Source organism: Solanum lycopersicum, chromosome 8, assembly GCF_036512215.1.
Source record: "Solanum lycopersicum chromosome 8, SLM_r2.1".
Lineage (NCBI taxonomy): Eukaryota > Viridiplantae > Streptophyta > Magnoliopsida > Solanales > Solanaceae > Solanum > Solanum lycopersicum.
This window is the reverse complement of record NC_090807.1, coordinates 26019002-26041690: the sequence shown is the minus strand read 5'-3', so window position 1 is coordinate 26041690 and position 22689 is coordinate 26019002. Positions and strand designations below refer to the sequence as shown.

The following is a 22689-nucleotide window of genomic DNA, read 5'->3' as shown; positions in this document are numbered from 1 at the left end:
TTCATATTATTAGATGCTATAGTAATATTATTATTTTTTCATATTTCTTGCTTGATGGTCAATGTAATATTCGATTATTATGAATTTTATTTAATGAATAAAATATAAATTGGTAAAACTAATATTTTTAAATTCAACATTTTCTATATAGTAATTGTATGGAATTGTAACGACCTGTTTAGTCGTTTTGAGCAACAAACTTCAATTCTGGAAAAACAGGCTGAGGCGACGGACCAAACGACGATCCGTCATGGGCACGACGGACCGTCGCAGGGTCTCGTTTCAAAACACTTAGAAAATCTGAAATTGGGTACTGAAAATCGACTCTCTGAACTTTGTAACGGAGTGGCAGGACGGACCGTCACAGGTGTGACAGACCGTTACAGGCCATTCACCCAAAATCAAGTCTCTGAACTCTGTGACGGGCAGCAGGACGGACCTTCGCAGGCGCGACGGGCCGTCACAGACTGCGAAATCCAAGTCTGGTCGGATTTCTGGTTAAGTTTTAAGGGACGTTTTGACTATTCTTGCCTTAATTATAAAGTTCGTGGGTTTATATTAATAACTCAAATTCTTGGGGGTTAAAAGAGATAACCCTAAGTTAATTAGTGGGGTATTATTGCCATCTTTTATTCTTAATTATATACTAATTAGGGTAAAAGAAAGAGGGTTTGAATAAGAAAATAGAAAGAACAAGAAGGGAGAGAGAGAAACGATCGAGAAGAAGAGGAAAACACCAAGCTTTGGGAAAATTCTTGCTTGATCCAATTCTTCGGTGGAGGTAGGTTATGGTTTTCATGCTATTCGTAGTAAACTCTTAATAGTGAATGATATGTGTTAGTAGTATTGTAAACCCTTCTATATGCTTAATTGTATGCTTGCATGAATGATGTGATTATGTAATTATGAATAAATAAGCATGATGAAGCTATTGAATCCCAAATCTTGAAAAGAAACCCTAATCTACTTTGTTAATGATGATGCCTTGGTATAAAAGAAGGCTTGATGAATGAAAGTAGTGAGATTAGGGGATCGGGTGCCACGTTCCGGTACTAGGATAGAATATGGATCGGGTGTCAAGTTTCGACACCAGGATAGAATATGGATCGGGTGCCACGTTCCGGTACCAGGATAGTATATGAGGATCGGAGTGTCACGTTCCGACACCAGGATAGAATATGGATCGGGTGCCACGTTCCGGTACCAGGATAGTATATGAGGATCGGAGTGTCACGTTCCGACACCAGGATAGAATATGGATCGGGTGCCACGTTCCGGTACCAGGATAGTATATGAGGATCGGAGTGTCACGTTCTGACACCAGGATAGAATATGGATCGGGTGCCACGTTCCGGTACCAGGATAGAATGAGGATCGGAGTGTCACGTTCCGACACCAGGATAGTATATTGAGGAGCGGAGTGTCACGTACCGACATGAGGGGAATAAAGATAATGAATCTTGAAATATGTTAATATATCCAATCTAATGAACTAAATTCCCAAATGAGTATGATGAGGAGGTGTGAGTCCTCATTGATGTGCTTGGTGTTGTAACCAAGGGTTATGGTAACTGTAAATGCTGCATGCTAAGGATATTAGTTGATTTTATGATATTGCTTAATACATACTGTTTTCTATTTTGAGTTGGCCGATGATATCTACTCAGTACCCGTGTTTTGTACTGACCCCTACTTTTATTGTTTTAATCTTGTTTATTTGTGGAGTGCAGCAAACGGTGCCATCATCTTCGACTCAACAGTAACTCAAGCCAGTCTTACTACATCGGAAATTCAGGGTGAGCTAATGCTTCTAGCTTGGACTGGATCTTCTTCTTCAAGTCTTGATGCCTTGAACTTCCGGCATGGACTAGCTTCTTATGTATTTTTAGCTTCTTAGAATACTCTTAGTTTAGTAATTTGATTATAGATGTTCTTGTGATGATGACTTCCAGATTTTGGGGATAGTAATAGTTATTGATTTTATTAATGATTTTAAGTCTTCCGCATTACTTTATGTTGATATTACCTTGAAATGTTAAGGTTTAGATTGGTTGGGTTCGCTCACATAGGAGGGTAAGTGTAGGTGTCAGTTGCGGCCCGGATTTGGGTCGTGACAAAACTTGGTATCAAAGCATTAGGTTCGTTGGTCTCATCACACAAGAACAGGTCTAGTAGAGTCTTAAGGAACGGTAGGGGGACGCCTTTACTTTTCCTTGAGAGGCTATAAGACTTTAGGAAAATTTCACTCTTTCATTCTTTCTTTCGTGCTACTACTTGAGTCCAATTGGTATCTAGGCGATACGAATTGGTATCTAACCATCTTCACTCTCTTTCGTAGATGGTTAGAACTAGAGCAACGACTACGTCAACACCAACACCGGCCCGACAAGAAACAACTGAGCCAGCCACTGGGCTGTGGCTCGAGGAAGAACAGCGGCGAGGGGCCGTGGAAGAGGTCGTGGGAGGATGTCCTCTAGAGGAAGAGACAAACACCTAGCCCATCTGATACTAGGGCAGTGACTCCTCCACCGACTGAGGAAGTAATAAGAGAAGGGGAGGATGGGGAAACTGAACAAGTGCAAAATGAGGAAATGCCACCCCAACCTACCCCAGAGATGATCAATCAGGTTCTGGCTTATCTTAGCGGGTTATCTGATCAAGGTCAGGCACCTCCAGTGTTTTCTGCGCCAACACCTCCGGTTTCAGAAGTACAACATGCGGCTACTATGGCTCCCCACATGGATGTTCCATTGGACATAGGCACATTTCCACGTCTGACTACTGAGCCTATAATGACAAATGATCAGCATGAACTTTTCAGTAAGTTCTTGAAATTGAAACCTCCGGTCTTCAAGGGTGCTGAATCGGAGGATGCTTATGATTTTCTGGTTGACTTTCACGAGCTACTACACAAGATGGGTATAGTAGAATGGTTTGGTGTGGAGTTTGTGACTTATCAGTTTCAAGGGAACGCCAAAATGTGGTGGCAGTCACATATCGAGTGTCAACCAATAGAGGCACCACATATGACTTGGGCCTCATTCTCTAGTTTGTTTATGGAGAAGTATATCCCCCGGACTTTGAGGGATAGGAAAAGGGATGAGTTCTTGAGCCTAGAGCAAGGTAGGATGTCGATTAATGCTTATGAGGCTAAGTTTCGTGCACTATTCAGATATGCCACTCAACTCTGTTTCAGTCCTCAAGAGCGGATTCGCCAGTTTGTGAAGGGGTTGAGGTCAGAATTGCGGATTTCGGCCTTACAGATAGCGGCAACGGCAAAATCCTTCCAAGAAGTGGTACACTTTGTGATAGAAGTGGAAGGAGTGAAGCCAGACGACTTCACCACAACATCGACATCAAAAAGGTTTCGAAAGGGAGGTGAGTTTAATGGTTCTTACACTAAAGGACAGGGTTCGGGAAGTTACGCAGTTCGACCCATTCAGTCTTCACTACAGACTATAGTTGGGGGTCCACCTCCGACCGGTCAACACTTCTCTGAGAGACCTATGCATGAACCCAGAGAGTGCTATGGATGTGGGGATATTGGACATATTAAGAGATATTGTCCAAAACAGAGTTACAGACCTCCAAATGTTAGAGGTAGAGGTGGTCATGGCAGAGGCCGTTATTCTGGAGGACGTGGTGGTCAAGGAAATGGTGGTCACCAAAACGGCCGAGGTGATGGGCAAACTGGAGCCACTACATCACAACAAGGTAGGGGCAACGGACAGATGAACGATAGGGCCCATTGTTACGCTTTCCCTGGGCGGTCTGAAGCGGAGGCATCTGATGCTGTCATCACAGGTAATCTTTTGGTTTGTGATTGCATGGCTTCTGTATTGTTTGATCCTGGATCCACATTTTCTTATGTATCTTCCTCATTTGCTAATGGTCTAAATTTACATTGTGAATTACTTGATATGCCTATTCGTGTCTCTACTCCGGTGGGTGAGTCTGTGGTAGTTGAAAAGGTATATAGGTCTTGTTTGGTAAACTTTGTGGGGAGCAACACTTATGTAGATTTGGTTATCTTAGAAATGGATGATTTTGATGTGATTCTGGGTATGACTTGGCTTTCTCCGCAATTTGCAATCTTGGATTGTAATGCTAAAACGGTGACGTTAGCCAAGCCTGGGACAGACCCGTTAGTGTGGGAGGGTGACTACACTTCCAATCCGGTACGTATCATCTCCTTTTTTCGTGCTAAGAAAATGGTTAGTAAAGGGTGTTTAGCTTTCTTGGCACATCTCAAGGATGACACTACCTAAGTACCTTTGATTGAGTCAGTTTCAGTAATTCGTGAGTTTCTGGATGTGTTCCCTACAGATCTGTCTGGTATGCCACCGGATAGGGATATTGACTTCTGTATTGATCTCGAACCGGGCACACGCCCCATTTCTATACCCCCTTATAGAATGGCTCCCCCGGAGTTAAGAGAGTTAAAGGCACAACTTCAAGAGTTATTGAACAAAGGCTTCATTAGACCAAGTGCATCTCCTTGGGGTGCTCCGGTTTTGTTTGTAAAGAAGAAGGATGGCAGTTTTCGAATGTGCATAGACTATAGACAACTGAATAAGGTAACCATAAAGAACAAGTATCCTCTTCCTCGCATTGATGACTTGTTCGATCAGTTACAAGGTGCTTGTGTCTTCTCTAAGATTGACTTGAGATCCGGTTATCATCAATTGAAAATACGGGCAACGAATGTGCCAAAGACTGCTTTTCGAATGAGGTATGGGCATTACGAATTTGTAGTGATGTCTTTTGGTCTTACAAATGCCCCTGCTGCGTTCATGAGCTTGATGAACGGGATTTTTAAGCCATATTTGGACCTCTTCGTGATTGTATTTATTGATGATATATTGGTATACTCAAAGAGCAAGAAGGAACATGAAGAGCATTTGAGAATAGTATTGGAAATGTTGAGGGAGAAAAAGCTTTATGCCAAGTTCTCTAAGTGTGAGTTTTGGCTAGATGCAGTGTCCTTCTTGGGACACGTGGTTTCTAAGGATGGAGTGATGGTGGATCCTTCTAAGATTGAGACAGTGAAGAATTGGGTAAGACCTACTAATGTGTCAGAAATAAGGAGCTTTGTTGGGTTAGCTAGCTACTACCGCCGATTCGTCAAGGTATTCTCTTCTATTGCTTCCCAATTGACGAACTTGACTAAGCAGAATGTTCCATTTATATGGTCGGACGAATGTGAGGAAAGCTTTCAGAAGCTCAAGACTTTGTTGACTACCGCACCTATCCTTACCTTGCTAGTAGAGGGTAAGAACTTCATTGTTTATTGTGATGCATCCTATTCTGGTTTGGGTGCAGTACTAATGCAAGAGAAGAGTGTGATTGCTTATGCTTCAAGACAATTAAAAGTGCATGAACATAACTATCCCACTCATGATTTGGAATTGGCCGCGGTAGTGTTTGCATTAAAACAATGGAGACACTATTTATATGGGGTTAAGTGTGAGATCTATACGGATCATCGTAGCCTTCAGTATGTCTTTACTCAGAAAGATTTGAACTTAAGACAGAGGAGATGGATGGAGTTACTAAAGGACTACGATATCACTATCTTGTATCATCCGGGGAAGGCAAATGTTGTAGCGGATGCTTTAAGTAGGAAGGCGGGAAGCATGGGAAGTCTAGCTCACTTGCAAGCTTCTAGACGCCCATTGGATAGAGAGGTTCAAACTCTAGCTAATGACATGATGAGATTAGAAGTAAATGAGAGGGGAGGATTGTTGGCTTCTGTGGAGGCAAGATCTTTCTTCCTTGACAAGATTAAGGGAAGACAGTCTGATGATGAGAAACTGCGCAGAATTCAAGATAAGGTATTGCGAGGAGAGGCTAAGGAAGCACAAATCGATGAGGAAGGTGTTTTGAGGATCAAGGGAAGGGTATGTGTACCCCGCGTCGATGATTTGATCAACACTATTCTGACAGAGGCTCATAGCTCAAGGTATTCGATACATCCGGGTGCAACCAAGATGTACCGTGACCTAAAGCAACACTTTTGGTGGAGTAGAATGAAGCGTGACATTACGGATTTTATTGCCAAATGTCCAAACTGTCAACAAGTAAAGTATGAACACCAGAGGCCCGGAGGAACACTTCAGAGAATGCCCATTCCTGAATGGAAATGGGAGAGAATTGCAATGGACTTTGTGGTTGGTCTTCCAAGGACAATGGGTAAGTATGACTCCATTTGGGTGATTGTTGATAGGTTAACTAAATCTGCTCATTTTATTCCGGTTAAGGTGACTTACAATGCCGAGAAATTAGCCAAGATCTATATCTTAGAAATCATTCGATTGCATGGGGTTCCACTATCCATCATATCAGATAGAGGTACGCAGTTTAATTCTAAGTTTTGGAAAACATTGCATGCGGAATTGGGTACTAGGTTGGACCTTAGTATTGCGTTCCATCCTCAGATCGATGGTCAGTCTGAGAGAACGATTCAAGTGTTGGAATATATGCTTCGTGCATGTGTGATAGAGTTTGGTGGTCATTGGGATAGCTTTCTACCCTTAGCGGAGTTTTCATACAATAATAGCTATCACTCAAGCATTGATATGGCTCCATTTGAAGCATTGTATGGTAGGAGATGTAGGTCTCCCATTGGTTGGTTTGATGCGTTTGAGGTTAGGCCTTGGGGTACTGACCTTTTGAGGGATTCGATAGAGAAAGTGAAGTCTATTCAAGAAAATCTTCTAGCGGCGCAAAGTAGACAAAAAGAATATGCAGATCGAAAGGTTAGAGACTTAGAGTTCATGGAGGGTGAATAAGTCTTGTTAAAAGTTTCACCAATGAAAGGGGTGATGCGGTTTGGTAAAAGGGGTAAGCTAAGTCTAAGGTACATTGGACCATTTGAAGTACTTAAGCGAGTAGGAGAGGTGGCTTATGAGTTAGCCTTGCCTCCAGGGCTGTCCGGAGTGCATCCGGTATTCCATGTGTCTATGTTGAAAAAATATCATGGGGATGGAAATTACATTATCCGTTGGGATTCAGTCTTGCTTGATGAGAACTTGTCTTATGAGGAGGAGCCTGTTGCTATCTTAAATAGAGAAGTTCGCAAGTTGAGGTCAAGAGAGATTGCATCCATCAAGGTGCAATGGAAGAATCGACCGGTTGAAGAAGCCACTTGGGAGAAGGAGGCGGATATGCACGAAAGATACCCACATCTGTTTAAAGATTCAGGTACTACTTCTCTCCCTTGTTTTCCCTCTTTTGATCGTTCGCGGACGAACGATGGGTAAATTGGTATCTATTGTAACGACCTGTTTAGTCGTTTTGAGCAACAAACTTCAATTCTGGAAAAACAGGCTGACGCGACGGACCAAACGACGATCCGTCATGTGCACGATGGACCGTCGCAGGGTCTCGTTTCAAAACACTTAGAAAATCTGAAATTGGGTACTGAAAATCGACTCTCTGAACTTTGTAACGGAGTGTCAGGACGGACCATCACAGGTGTGACGGACCGTCACCGGCCATTCACCCAAAATCAAGTCTCTGAACTCTGTGACGGGCAGCAGGACGGGCCGTCGCAGGCGCGACGGGCCGTCACAGACTGCGAAATCCCAGTCTGGTCGGATTTCTGGTTAAGTTTTAAGGGACGTTTTTGACTATTCTTGCCTTAATTATAAAGTTCGTGGGTTTATATTAATAACTCAAATTCTTGGGGGTTAAAAGAGGTAACCCTAAGTTAATTAGTGGGGTGTTATTGCCATCTTTTATTCTTAATTATATACTAATTAGGGTAAAAGAAAGAGGGTTTGAATAAGAAAATAGAAAGAACAAGAAGGGAGAGAAAGAAACGATCGAGAAGAAGAGGAAAACACCAAGCTTTGGGAAAATTCTTGCTTGATTCAATTCTTCGGTGGAGGTAGGTTATGGTTTTCATGCTATTCGTAGTAAACTCTTAATAGTGAATGAATGATATGTGTTAGTAGTATTGTAAACCCTTCTATATGCTTAATTGTATGCTTGCATGAATGATGTGATTATGTAATTATGAATAAATAAGCATGATGAAGCTATTGAATCCCAAATCTTGAAAAGAAACCCTAATCTACTTTGTTAATGATGATGCCTTGGTATAAAAGAAGGCTTGATGAATGAAAGTAGTGAGATTAGGGTATCGGGTGCCACGTTCCGGTACCAGGATAGAATATGGATCGGGTGTCACGTTCCGACACCAGGATAGAATATGGATCGGGTTCCACGTTTCGGTACCAGGATAGTATATGAGGATCGGAGTGTCACGTTCCGACACCAGGATAGAATATGGATCGGGTGCCACGTTCCGGTACCAGGATAGTATATGAGGATCGGAGTGTCACGTTCCGACACCAGGATAAAATATGGATCGGGTGCCACGTTCCGGTACCAGGATAGTATATGAGGATCGGAGTGTCATGTTCCGACACCAGGATAGAATATGGATCGGGTGCCACGTTCCGGTACCAGGATAGAATGAGGATCGGAGTGTCACGTTCCGACACCAGGATAGTATATTGAGGAGCGGAGTGTCACGTACCGACACGAGGGGAATAAAGATAATGAATCTTGAAATATGTTAATATATCCAATCTAATGAACTAAATTCCCAAATGAGTATGATGAGGAGGTGTGAGTCCTCATTGATGTGCTTGGTGTTGTAACCAAGGGTTATGGTAACTGTAAATGCTGCATGCTAAGGATATTAGTTGATTTTATGATATTGCTTAATACATACTGTTTTCTATTTTGAGTTAGCCGATGATATCTACTCAGTACCCGTGTTTTGTACTGACCCCTACTTTTATTGTTTTCTTCTTGTTTATTTGTGGAGTGCAGCAAACGTGCCGTCATCTTCGACTCAATTGTAACTCAAGCCAGTCTTACTACATCGGAAATTCAGGGTGAGCTAATGCTTCTAGCTTGGACTGGATCTTCTTCTTCAAGTCTTGATGCCTTGAACTTCCGGCATGGACTAGCTTCTTATGTATTTTTAGCTTCTTAGAATACTCTTAGTTTAGTAATTTGATTATAGATGTTCTTGTGATGATGACTTCCAGATTTTGGGGATAATAATAGTTATTGATTTTATTAATGAGTTTAAGTCTTCCGCATTACTTTATGTTGATATTACCTTGAAATGTTAAGGTTTAGATTGGTTGGGTTCGCTCACATAGGAGGGTAAGTGTGGGTGCCAGTCGCGGCCCGAATTTTGGTCGTGACAGGAATAAACGTGCAATGCGCGTTTCAATAACTAGCATATATATGAGCAAAATTTCAAAAGGAATTGAAATTCCTTACCTTGCTGCCACGTGGCTGCAAGTGAAGCAACAATAGAAAGTTAAAGGCAATTGGATGGATTAGCATAATAAGGAATTCTAGTTCCACTTTGTTTTTTTGTTCCGCATTTGTTTTGGATTGATTTTTATTTGGATTGATTTTTTTCTGTAGCACCCCACATATTTTTTGAACAACGACTCGAACCATCCTTCGTTGTGAGTAGGATTCTACGAAGGAATGAAATTTTTCTTAGGTATTAAGATCACTAGATAGAACATATTGAGTGTCAAAAAGAGTTAAAAAGAATTCGTTCAAGTCATTTATTAGTTCTTATAATTTTTGAATCAACTCAAATGACCATAATATTCAGTACATAATACGTTACGAGACTCACAAGATATAAAATGAAAGATTTTTGAGTCCTCATTAAAATGCCACCAATTTTGCTAAGGGAGATATGCCCGTTTCAAGTCAACCTGTCAATTTAAGGAAAGCTACCAAAAATAGGAGGGGTATTTTAGCTTTTCATTACCCCACTTAATCTAACCACGAATTACACCCAATTAAGGATCTAAACCAATTTGACTTAGTTTCATTCATCTCCAAAAGCGTTTAGGATTTTAGAGAGAAGAATCAAGAGAAGAAAAAGTTCAATGTTTCAAAAATTCATTCAAGAAATTCAAGATTTTGCCAAGAGCTTAGTTCTTTGAGGTATGTAAGCTTTCATAGTGTTGACTTCGTTCACCCACACTCAAATCATGAATTAATTTTGTGAATATATTCATAAATATTGAGCAATTTAATTTCTTGATGAGTCCTTATCGATTATGTTTTGACGTAAGATTCTACTTGGATCGACTTCAAACAATCATATCTTTTAGAATATAAAGATGTAGCAACCCTCAAAATGAACTAGGTTAAAATAGAGCCTAACATGTGTTTCATGAGTTAATAAGTTATAAAAATGATTAATTATAGAATTATAAGTCAGTTTGGAAGAGTTTGGAAGTGAAACTTCAAAGCACGTTTAAGACGTCCGTTAGGCTTGTGTGTGTTCTAGTGTGCCTTGACATGTTTTACGTGTTGTTTGGTGTCTAAATTGATAGGATACGACCCTAACATCTAAATAAACCTATTTCGGATCGAAATTTCCTGGCATGACTCCCCAAGGACCACCCTAAGGTCCTTGAGGAGGACCCAAACCTTGGCAAGCAAGCTGCCAAAAACTGTCCCAAACGACGCCCCACCATCGAAGCCTCGTCATTTAGGGTCATAGTCAAACACTTGTTGGTGGCATATTAGCCCCCTTTTAGGAGTATCCAACAAAAACCACACACCAGCAAGACGGTCCTTTGGTTGGTCGACGCTCCGTCAATTGTGTCCGTCAATTGACATCTGCAACTTTCTGCAGGTGCTCGGCCCAGTTGGGGGTGTTTTAGGAAATTCACCTAGATTCCTAATTAAGTTATGAACTTTTATTTTAAGTGTTTTTAGGTAATTTAATTTATTTTATAATCCTAAAAACTAATTTAGAATTCACTTTTCAAAATTAAAATCTCCCACCCAAGAAACACTCTCCCTAGGCTCTATTAAAGCTTGAAGCAAGTTGAACCTAGGATTGAAGTTCTTCACCAAATTTCATGAATTTTCTTCAATAAATGTATGGTGTTTCATCCTTTATTATTCTTTCATTCAAGTAGAAAATTGCAAAGGCTTTTCTAAGACTTTCTAAAGCTATGAACTTCTATTTGAATTCTAAGCATGAGTTCTTGAATGAAAATATTTAAATCAATGTTTTATGAAGTAATTGATGTTAATTGAATGTTTTAATATTAAAACTCCTATTAACCCATGCATTTCATGAGTTCCTATTTTTGGCTCTAAAGTGGGTGAATTGATCATGACTTAATTACATTGAATTCATGTGTAGATTGCATTCGGCTATAGAATTATGTATTGATTAATTTTAAAATTGTTCATGGATGCCTTATAATGTTGATATCTATATTGAGTATTGATGGATCATTAATTTATTTGAATTATTGGCTTAGTCTCATGTATATTGTTATGAGTAATATCTCTATTATGTGAATTTATATTGGAAGTGCTAAAGGATGATGATTAATGATATGGGAAGGTGGTGACTTGACCTAATTCCTTCGTTTAGCATTGAATTTATATTGAATTGTTGTTGATTGGTACGGTCCACTTATGGTGGCGGTGTTTACATAATACAAGTGTTGTGAACATGACCATTCAACATTATATTGTGAAATATGGTATGATTATAATAATGTATATGAAAAGGTACAAGGTGAAGTTTCATGTGATGCCTATATGATCTTGTATGAGTCTATGATGCTATGATTTGATATGTTACCTCTCTAGTTAGTGGTAGATGATGTGAAGAAATAGGGAAAGCCTTTATAAAATAATGTGGTATCTTGAGTGGTAGACTAGTTGTCCCTACTTGGTACCTAAATGGTATTGAATGAATGAAAGAATAAAAGTATATGATCTATAGACCTAAGTTGGTGCCCTTCATTGAATGATTAAACGAGGTATTCTAGAGCATGTCTTGAACTGGTAGACCTAAGCATGGTGCCCTATCTTGATGTGTCTAGAACCCTAAGTGAAGGTTAAGAATGATAAACCTTGAATATGAAAAGAAGGTTAATAAGAAGTCTTGAAGTGAGAGATCGTAATGATGTCCTTATTGAGTGGAATGATGGACTTGGGGGTAGGTTGGCTGGAACGACATAAAACCATCTCTAAAAAAGTCGTTAGAGCTATCTAAACAGTCCTTGGTTGGCTGCCTCAGTGGACCCATCCTTGGAAGAAAAAGGTATTGTGAGTTGGCAGGGCATAGTGATGTTACATTCTCTAATAAACCTAGGGAATAATACATATAGTGAAGTCTATTTCTGTCTTAGGAGGGCCTCCAGGTTGATCATTTGGAAAGAAAAGTGAAGAATCACTAACAATGGATACTAACTGAATAGGTTGTATCTCAACACTAGAGTCATTAGCGTAAACTAAGTGATATATGCGACCCTTGGAAACTAACTTTATAGCCTTAAGGTGTAAAATTAAATGACCATTAAGCACTAATGAACGGATCATCCATTGTATAACCGGACCATTAAGAAATGATAAATCTAGTCCATACCTAGAATTACATCAAGATCTATCATCTCTAACTCAACTAAGTTAGCCATTATGCTCTTGTGATTGACGGGAATGGTACAATCACGATAGAATTTCGCAACTAGAATGAGGAAGGGTATCAAAATTCATCACAACGTAAGGAGTCACAAAGTATTAACTCGCTCCTAGATATAGTAAAGCATAAATGTCCGAATTAAGAACTTTAATCATACAAGTAGCAACATCTGGAGAATTCACTCGCTCTTGGTGACTAGTTATAGCATATAGGCAATTTCCCTCCACTTGTCATTGAACTAGCTCTTCCGAGTGCAGCTTTGTCTGGTGAAGCAACTGAAGAATCTTGGGCTCTATTTCCCCTATTTCCACCACCCTGCCTATTCTTCAGACACTCTTTCATGATGTTATCCTCTTGAAAGTAGTTTAAGCAAATAGTGGAGCCATCATAACATGCCCCCGAGTAGATCCTACTACACATAGCACATGCAAGAGTCTCATTACCTCTTTGTGCAACACTAACCTTAGACTGTGCAGGTCTAATTCTAAAATTCTAATTATTGAACTCGTTTTTGTTTCTTGATGCAGGTGCACTAGAAGATGACGGAGCATATTCATTTTGCTTATGTTTGAAAGATGACCGTTGTCATTACTCTTTTCCTTTCTACACTTCTCCCTGTCTTACCTTTCTTATTCCAAAACTTTTCTCTATATCTCAACTATTCGTCCTTAACATGTTACACATCGATCATCAACCTTTCTTTGTCCATGTCCCATATTAGCATAGTTGTATTTCCCTCTTTACTTGATACACGAGGCAACCTAGAAAAAAATAGTCACCTATCTCTTCCTCATGTCAGCAACCATTTTTGGGGCATAATAGGAAAGTTGGGTGAACTGAAGGCTATACATATGTACGCTCATAGATTCCTTCTTAAGAGTGATGATTTTTTTTACCTTTTCCTCTCCTAGATAATGGGAAAACAAATGCCCTATTAATGCACTCTCTAACATATCCCAACTCTCAACGGGTTCAACCTCATCTCTACCTTTCTTCCATTAGTCAAACCATATCCTAGCAACACCCTTTAGTTTGTATGCAACTAGTTTCAGTCGCTCAGTATCAACAACATGCATAACCTCAAACAATTTCTGCAATTCCTCTACAAATTTTTTCATATGCTCAGTGAAGCTTAGAAGATTCATCCTTAGGATCTCACGGATCCTAGAAGTATCAGCTACTTCTTGTCGATTCTCTTTTTTTGCCCATCTTGGTTGGTCACAATTTGTCTCAGCGTCTAGATAGCTTCACGAAACCCAGGATTAGTGACCTCTTCTTGGGGTTACGATTCTTGTGCACTAGGTACCTCTTGATACTCATTATTCTTTCTAGCTGAGAGACCTCTGATAGTTCTCTGAGACATGACCTCAAAAATACACACAAGAACGGTTAAGGAGGTAGAGGACTATTGCACAAAATGAATATTCAGTAAGTGAGATAGTTACTAAATGTTGCAACCTCCTAAATATAGGTCTGGCGCACTTCACAATGATAACTAGAACTCTACAGACACGACTCCCTAAGACTCTTGAATTATGTGCTCTGATACCAAGTTTGTCACATCCCAAGCCTATACCATGTGCGTGAATACAACTCGAGAACCATTGTAAGCCCCACACAAACCCTTTCCCTTGCTTACTACTCAAAAGAAAACTTACCTAAACAAAGATTAATTCACGAAATAAACTAGAATGCTATTAATAAAACATTCAACTAGACAATAAAGAAACTCAAATATTATAATCAAAACAAGTGAATTCAACAAGATTAATGAACTAATAATGTTTAACTTTCTATGAAGCATCTAATACTATGAGGAATGACGGGACAAGAACGTCGGCCATTCTAACAACTAAAATTACAATCATGCTAGACGTGATCCCCTTGGAAAGCAAGGAGGCTTAACAAATGATTTTGAAGCTCAACTGGATCAATGAAACACTGGATGTTGATCCTAGTTAACTATATCTGCAAATCATAAAAATATGCAGTACAAATGGCGTCAATACATGGAATGTACGATCATCTAAGGGGAACTCTAAACAAGACATAAGGTTGAAATGTAATCTTAAAGAAACATTTACCTCTTCTCAACTAAACTCATCTTAATATAATGCACTTGTAAAGGTGCAATATGAAAAAAAGTAGATAAAAACTCAGTGTATAAGAATACACAACAATAACTTAATTTTGTATATGAAAATACATGTAATTCTTTGAAAGATTCACCAACTAAAAACCATCACAATGATCTATGTTATGATACAACATCTAACACATGCTTCGATAGTTGTCCTATCTTTGCGGAGATATACTACTAAGTGGATTCACTAGTCCATTTTAAGAAATATTTAGGAATCATCTAAAAAGAATGATCCTTTCTACCCATGTTGGCTACATGGTTTATGGAGATTACGTTATATGAACTCATCACCATATTGGTATTTAATACTACTCCCAAAATTTGACTTGTTTATATTTAAAAAATTACTTTTTCTATAGTTTGAGATTATTACTCAAAATATCTTTCTCTTAAAAGAGATTGGACCAAAAGTTCTCATGAAAACTCTTTTAGAAATTGGTGATTCCTCTCATTATAAATGTGAAACCATCTATTCTTTGGGAATACTTAGTTCCTATATATCATTTTAAAGAAATTAACTTGATTCTACTCTTTCTCAATCTCAATGCTTAATTCTTTAAAATAAGTATAAAATAATTGTAATTTTTTTTAAAGACTCAAAGAACTCTCTTGACTTTACTCGTAGCTTTACACTGATTTTTAATTATGGATTCAAGGGTTATATTTCATGTTATTAATAATATCTCTATGTTTAGACGTACCTTAAAGTGTAGAAATAAACTATAAAACATAGGTGATAAACCGTGTTTTCAATGCTTTTTCCTTAAGAGTTGTGTGTGTCTAGAGCCTTTTTGTAGTAGTTTTAACATGATTTTATGTTCATTTTGCAGGAAAGATGTTCAGAAATAAAATGCTGAAGGCACCTACGATAAGGTGCTGAAGCGACCAATAAATGAGTACTATTATGAAGACGATACTTATGCAGTGAATGATCAGATGGGGGGTTTCCGACCAAACACACAAGAATCCAATTAGGAGAATTGGTGTCAAGGTCAAGGAAATCAAGGTCGAAACTATATTAGCTACAATAGAGAGGGCCATTATTTTTGAGATGGAACTACAACTGCGACAACAACTTCAAACGGGGTAACTATAGTAACAAACATGATTGGAGTGGGCCCTATGTTCCATCTCAAAATCGAGAAGTTGATCCTAGGGATGGTAGAGGTAGTATGGCATGAGTTGAGGATATGTTACAGAAGATGGTGAGGAGGTTTGATACTAGTGATGAACATGCCAAGGAATTGAGAAGTCACTTAGAGAACCTTGGGGAAAAGGTGGATACACATGTGGTCTCGATCAAGATCTTGAGTTAGAAATGGACAAATTATCCACCACTATGAACCCATGCCATTCAGGAACTCTTCCTAGTAATATCGTCTAAAATCCTAGAAATGATGGACATTGCATGACAGTCACTACTCGAGGAGTGTAAGCAAACTATTAATCCACCTATGTCGACTGTGGTAGAATATGAGACGAGAAAAGACAAAGAGGTGGTGGAAACTAGTGGAGAATTGGAGGACGAAATGGCAAAAAAAGCAGAGGTAACTCAGAAAGTGGTGCCCATTCCTAGACCTCAACCACCATTCCCTCAGAGATTAGTGAATAAGATTGAGGATGGTAAATACCGACATTATAGCACTATGTTGAAACAATTTTCCATCAATGTCCCTTTGATAGAAGCTTTGGAACAAATGTATGGTTATGCTAAATTTACGAAGGATATGGTTACAAAGAAGAGATCAATAATTTTTAAGGATGATGACCTAATGCAGCATTGTAGTGCTATTGCTACAAGGTCTGTTATGCATAAAAGTGAAGTTCTGAGTGCCTTCACTATTCCATGGGAAAAAGATCTAAAAACAAAGATCTCTTTCCTAAAATTCCCCTTTCCTTCACTTAATATCATACTTCATCTCAATGAATATTTACTAGCAATGCATTCTAGGCACAGATCATTGGTATTGGATATATCATTAGGTTGTGCCAAGTAAAATCTGCTCTCTTTTTTCCAGGTTGGCGTATGCCTGAAAACTAGTCCAGAATGGAATCCTGTGGCAATTATCGACTCGAGAATGAATGAAGTCGCTTCACTTCAAAGTAGAGGTTTATGGTAACGGTGGACTGACAGATCATTTACAAGGCCTGAGTGCCTAGGTTTCAGTGGTAAGAGTCACTGCTGATGAGTTCCAACTGCCAGAGTCTTCGATAAGAAAGAGGCGTCTGAGTAAACAAAAGTGAGATCTTCCTATTGATACTGTTTCAGTTCACAAAGATATATGATCCTTCGCATACTTTGCAGCCTCTTTATCGACTGTATCGCAAACTTTAAGTCAAAACTATGGACGAAATTGTCTAATAAGGGGGTACTTTTCCAAGTTGGTTCCCAAGACATTCCTAATTCCAAGGGAATGTTTTGGAGGTGTGGTAGATAGATTGGTTGGAGGTCTCTGAAAGAGGTTTTAATATCATCTAGGACATCCAAAACTCTCCCAATATCAGGGTGAGGAGAGTGGATCCCTCTTGTTCCTGTTTAGTCCCCTTCATTTCGGAAGCTCTTTCTATTTCTATATCTCTTTTTTCCTCACTTTCCACCCTTTCTTCTATTTTTGAGGATTCTTTCAGTTTCTTAGTAAGAATGGGTGAGAGTATTCTGCCTAAATAGTAGACACTGGTAATAAATAAGGGAATACTAAAGATTTGAGCCATAGGTGTTCCTTCCAGAGATAATCTATTATGTTTCCCTTAAAAAAAGATTAAGAGGTTTAAATCTCACAATCCAATATTCAAGAGGTAATAGATGTGACTTATGTGGTTTGCTTGCATCCGCTTTTAGTCTTTCCCAACATTTAGATTGAGTAGACATCAAACGAGAACGAACTCTAAATTCAGCCCCCCCCCCTCCTAAAATAGGTAAAATCGATGGTGAAATTGAATACTTGGTTGCGAGTTGACACAGCCCTCTGGCGGATGGAGAATTCGACCAACAATGTCCGTTATAAATGTATCGGATCTCAGGACATTAATAACCGGTGAGGGGGACATGCATAAGCCGTATGCAACGCGTCTCATGCTTGTTCTCCCTAAAGAGCCTGTCAAGTACAATAGGGTGGAAACCTATTTCAGCGATGAATTTTCCTATTTTCTTTATTCTTTCATGTCGAGTTTTCGAAAGCCACTTGGGAGGGAGAATGAAAGATCGACTGCTAAAGATCTTGAATAAAGCATTGATAGCTTTGCAGAGGTGAAAAACTTTGATTTTTCCCGTAGGTGTTCGTTGTATGCTGAAGTGAACAGGGGTGGTACCAACTACGACTAGAAAGCGGTCACTCCTGTCAATGAATACCATTCATGGTTGTCTATGTTAGTAACATAGCCTTAACGACTTTGTTTTACTGCTTGAGGTGGTGATAGCTTTTATAATCAGACAGCCATCCCTCACCAAGCTACTGGCATTGCTAAATGCTCCGCCACAAAGCAACCTTTCCCGAATATGGCGGAAGTGTCTAAAGAAGTCAGAGGAAGAAGGTAGTTGGACAACTATATACACGAGGGTACATTAGTATTCTGGGAATTGGCAACGTTGAAAGAAAAGGTAAGGGGTAGATATACACTTTTTTAGGTCTTACTCTACTAAAGTAGTCGGCCTAACCTTCGGTTCCCGTAACCAAGTTTTTCTTTCTCACCCCTTATGTACTTTTTTTTCTTCATCCATACTTTTTTACCTTTTCTGAAGTGTGGGGTTGTACCATTCAATTATTACACTTTGGTAAAACACTATGTGATCTAGGTGCAAGCATAAACCTCATGCCTCTTTCCATTTATCAGAAATTGGGTTTGGGTGACCCAAAGCCTACTACAATGCGGTTACTAATGGACGATCGAACAACGAAGAAACCCATTGGGGATACTCCATGATGTTCTCATGAATGTGGAGTCATTTATATTTCCAGCCCATTTTGTGATTCTAGTTTATAAGGTGGACTTTGAGGTTCCTATTATTCTTGGGAGGCCATTCCTTGCCACTGGTTGTGCCTTGTTTGATGTGGAGAAAGGGCATATTAAGTTTAGGTTGAACAATGAAGAAGAAACATTCAACATTTGTAGGTCGATGAAGTAGAGTGGTGAGTTCTTAACGGTATATGTTATATCATATCGGGTTGAGAGTATGTCTGAGGTACAAATCAAAGAACGCCTAGGTGTCAAGGCTCTAGCGGCAGTGATCTTGAATTTCGCAAGTGATGGTATTGAAGAGTAGGGTCTTTTATTGCAGCACTTGATCAAAACAAATATTTGTCCAAACCAAAGAAATTGGAGTTAGATATGAAGCACCGTGAGTCTCCACCCGCGAGACCATCTATTGATGAGGCTCCAAAATTAGAGCTTAAGGCTCTACCACCTCATTTGAGGTATATATTTTGTGGTAGAGATGACACTTTGTCGGTAATAATTGCAATTGATTTGAATGTAAAACAAGTAGAGTGTCTGGTGGAAGTTCTTAAAAGGTTTAAACGAGACATTGATTGGATTATTGCGGACATTATTGGGATCCCTCCTAGTATTTGATTATATAAAATCCAACTCATTCCCGATCACAAGCCAAGTATTGAGCACCAGAGACGGTTGAACCTACCTAGGCAAGAGGTAGTGAAGAAGGAGATCATTAAGTAGTTGGATCCCAAAGTCATATATCCTATTACAAATAGTAGTTGGATATGCCCTGTTCAGTGTGTTCCCAAAAATGGGAGAATGACAGTAGTGCCTAATGAGAGGAATGAACTTGTTCTAATGAGGCCAGTGACCTGGTGGAGAGTTTGTATTGATTAATAAAAGTTGAATGCATGGATTGAGACCATTTCCCTATGCCTTTATGGACTAGATGTTTGATAGACTCGTAGGAAAATGATGGATCTATTTTCTTGATGGATATTTGGGTTAAAATCAAATCTCTATTGCCGTAGAGGATCAAGAGAAGACCACTTTTACTTGTCTTTATGGGATGTTCACCTTCAAGAGGATGTCTTTTGGGTTATGTAATGCATCGGCCACCTTCTATGATGTAGGATGTCGATATTCTTCGATATGATGGAAGACACCATTAACGTGTTCATGCATGACTTTTTAGTTGTTGGTGACTCCTTTGATCAGTGTTTGAGTCACTTGGCTGAGGTTCTCACAAGATGTTAAGATTGCAATCTTTTGCTTAATTTGGAAAAATGTCACTTTATGGTGAAAGAAGGTATAGTATTGGGCCATTGCATCTTGGAAAATGGGATGGAGGTTGATCGAGCGAAAGTTGAAATAATAGAGAGTCTTCCTCCACCCATCTCTATAAAAAGTGTGAGAATTTTTTGGAACATGTGGGCTTTTACTAGAGGTTTATTATGGATTTCTCAAAAATTGCAGATCCTTTGTGCAAATGACTGGAGAAGGAATCTAAGTTGTATTTTGGTGAATCTTGTTTGAAGGCATTTGAAGAGTTGAAGGAGAAGTTGGTGTTCGCGCCCATTATTATTTCCCCATATTTTAGTGAGCCATTTGAGGTTATGTGTGATGTTAGTGGGGTTTTTCTTGGTGGGGTATTGGGAGAGAGAAGGGATAAAATCTTCACCCAATTTATTATGAAAGTAAGGCGCTGAATGAGGCCCAAAAGAACTATACTGTGCCTGAACAGGAGCTTCTTGTAGTAGTATTTGCATTTTAAAAAAAATTCTCCTATTTGCCTGGCACGACGGACATAGTCCATACAGACCACTCTGCTTTGAAGTATTTGATAACAAAGAAGGATGTGAAGCCACAATTTGTTAGATCGGTGCTATTATTGCAAGATTTTTATTCTAAGGTGAACGGTAGAAAAGGGAATGAAAATCAAGTTGTCAATCACTTGTTGAGGTTAGAGGATAAAGCTATGCGAGAACTGGTCAAAAGGTTGAAATTGCTGATACCTTCCCTGATGAGCATGTATTGGCTGCTTTCTCATGATTTGATTCCATGGTTCGCCGATTTTGTGAATTATCTAGCTAGTGATATAGTGCCATCATACTTGTCCTTCCATCAGACGATGAAGTTCCTGTATGATGTAAAAAAGTTTTTTTGGGATGAGTCTTACTTATACCGGAGTTATGGTGATGAGATTATTTTCCATTTGTGTACCGGAAGTTGAGAAGTTAAGTATTTTGGAGGCATGTCACTCCTTGCCTGTGGGTGGTCACCATAGTGGTATCTGGACTGCCCACAAGATTGTAGGACTGGTCAACCACTCACCAATATTTTCACACGCTGGCTAAGTCATGTGATAGGTGACAACAAAGAGATGGAGGAATTTTGAAGAGGCAAGACCTCCCTTTAAATCCTATTCCTGTTATAGAGTTGTGTGATGTATGGGGCATTAATTTTATGAGTCCGTTTGTGACTTCCTATAGGATGAAGTATATACACGTGGCAGTAGAGTATGTGTCAAAATGGGTGGAAGCGATAGCACTTTCTATTCAAGATTTGGCACACATAAGGCCATTAATAGTGATGGTGGATCTCACTTCTGCAATAAGTTGTTCAAAGGGATATTAGAAAAATACGGGGTTTGCCATAATATAGTCACTCCTTATCAACCACATACTAGCGTGCAAGTTGAGGTGTCAAATCTGGAGATTCAAAAAACGGTAAATACTAATAGAACAGATTTGTCAAGAAGTCTTGACAATGCTCTTTGGGCCTACAAGGCATACAAGACCCCCATAGGTATGTCTCCATACCAACTGCTTTATGGGAAGGCTTTTCACTTGACAGTTGAGTTAGAGCACAAAGACATGTGGGCAATGAAGAAATTGAAGATGGATTGGAATGAAGAGGTACAACAAACACTTAATGGGTTAAATGAGCTTGATGAGTTCCGCCTAAAAGCTTATGAAAGTTCAGGAATATACAAAGATAAGATGAAGAAGTACCATATCCATAAGATTTAAAAGCGACAATTTGCGGTTGGGGACTTGGCGCTTCTATTTAACTCTAGGATATGCTTGTTTCCGGGCAAGACCAAGTGGACGGGACCAGTCATTATCACTAAAGTGTTTCCACATGAACAGTTGAGTTGGAGAAGTAGGAGGATTAAAAGTTCACTGTCATCTGTAAAAGGATTAAGATCTACATAGGGCATGAAGAGAGTGTCCATGAAGTGGTAGAGGCATATCACCTTGATGAAGTCTGAGTAATCAAGTATCTTGCATCGTGCCGCAACGTTAAATCAAGCGCTTCTTGGGAGGGAATCGAAGGTGTATCCTCTAGCTAACAATAAGTTTTTCTTTTTCTTTGTAGTAATAGTCACATTTTCTTGTTTCGTTTTGGTTTGCTCATCATTGTGCTTTAATTTTCATTACTGTTTGCTAGAGAGTAGTTTAGGGTCCGTGTCTCAAAAGAGTCTAGAAAAAACACAAAAAATAGCTTAATGGGTGTTAATTGTGCAGGGACCAAAACTAAAATTTTGTTGAAAATGGTCTGGTTCACAAATCTACAGACCCTATCGACGGGTTCGTTCAATTGACGGACCGTTGATGGTGTCAGTAGATTCCAAGTATGTCTCAAAAAATTTCTTAGTCTTTATCGATGGCCAGTCGATGATTCGTTGACGGTCTTTTGTCAGTCCAGAGTAATAGTGACCCGACCCCACACGTTGGTAATATTAAAAGTTATAACCTTTCATTAGCCTCCAAAATCTTTTCAAATTCTTTCCCCAACCATTTTGCTTCCCTTATTTCTTTCCTTTCTCGTAAAACATCATATTCCCCCCTTTCATAACCATCAAATTCTTCAAACCCCCAAATTCTCAAAACCTTTTTTTTCCCAATATTCTACTTTGTTCCCATTACCTTTGTCGCTAGGTGTTCAAGTCGGACACATATGTTGTTGCAAGGATCACCCCCCCCCCCCCAATTACTCCACTACGATCATAAGGTATTTTGATTCCCTTTGTTTTTTTGAATCTCGTTCATACATTGTTAGAATCACAAATTATAAATCGGGTCTTGACTAAGAGACACAA

The 22689-nt window shown here is 39.3% G+C and overlaps 2 protein-coding genes across 2 annotated transcripts; both read left to right on the top strand.

Moving 5' to 3' along the window:
* The first annotated feature begins 16105 nt into the window (after positions 1 to 16105).
* On the top strand, positions 16106 to 18774 carry LOC138337872 (uncharacterized). The gene is made up of 3 exons (XM_069288309.1): positions 16106 to 16452; positions 18082 to 18182; positions 18626 to 18774. The coding sequence occupies exons 1-3, from the start codon at positions 16106 to 16108 to the stop codon at positions 18772 to 18774; spliced, it is 597 nt and encodes a 198-aa protein (XP_069144410.1).
* Positions 18775 to 21115: 2341 nt separating this feature from the next.
* LOC101257988 (uncharacterized) lies at positions 21116 to 21616 on the top strand. The gene has a single exon (XM_004244943.1). It carries the CDS (start codon positions 21116 to 21118, stop codon positions 21614 to 21616), a length of 501 nt encoding a protein of 166 aa, XP_004244991.1.
* Positions 21617 to 22689: the final 1073 nt, after the last annotated feature.

What these genes read in the sequence shown, in the direction of transcription:
- LOC101257988 (XM_004244943.1), top strand. Translation starts at nt 21,116, where the DNA reads ATGGGTGGAAGCGATAGCACTTTCTATTCAAGATTTGGCACACATAAG.
- LOC138337872 (XM_069288309.1), top strand. Translation starts at nt 16,106, where the DNA reads ATGTCGACTGTGGTAGAATATGAGACGAGAAAAGACAAAGAGGTGGTG. An exon ending in TGTAGTGCTATTGCTACAAG is followed by an intron (nt 16,453 to 18,081) that starts GTCTGTTATGCA and finishes TTTTATAATCAG; the next exon opens with ACAGCCATCCCTCACCAAGC. An exon ending in AAAGAAGTCAGAGGAAGAAG is followed by an intron (nt 18,183 to 18,625) that starts GTAGTTGGACAA and finishes TTGTGATTCTAG; the next exon opens with TTTATAAGGTGGACTTTGAG.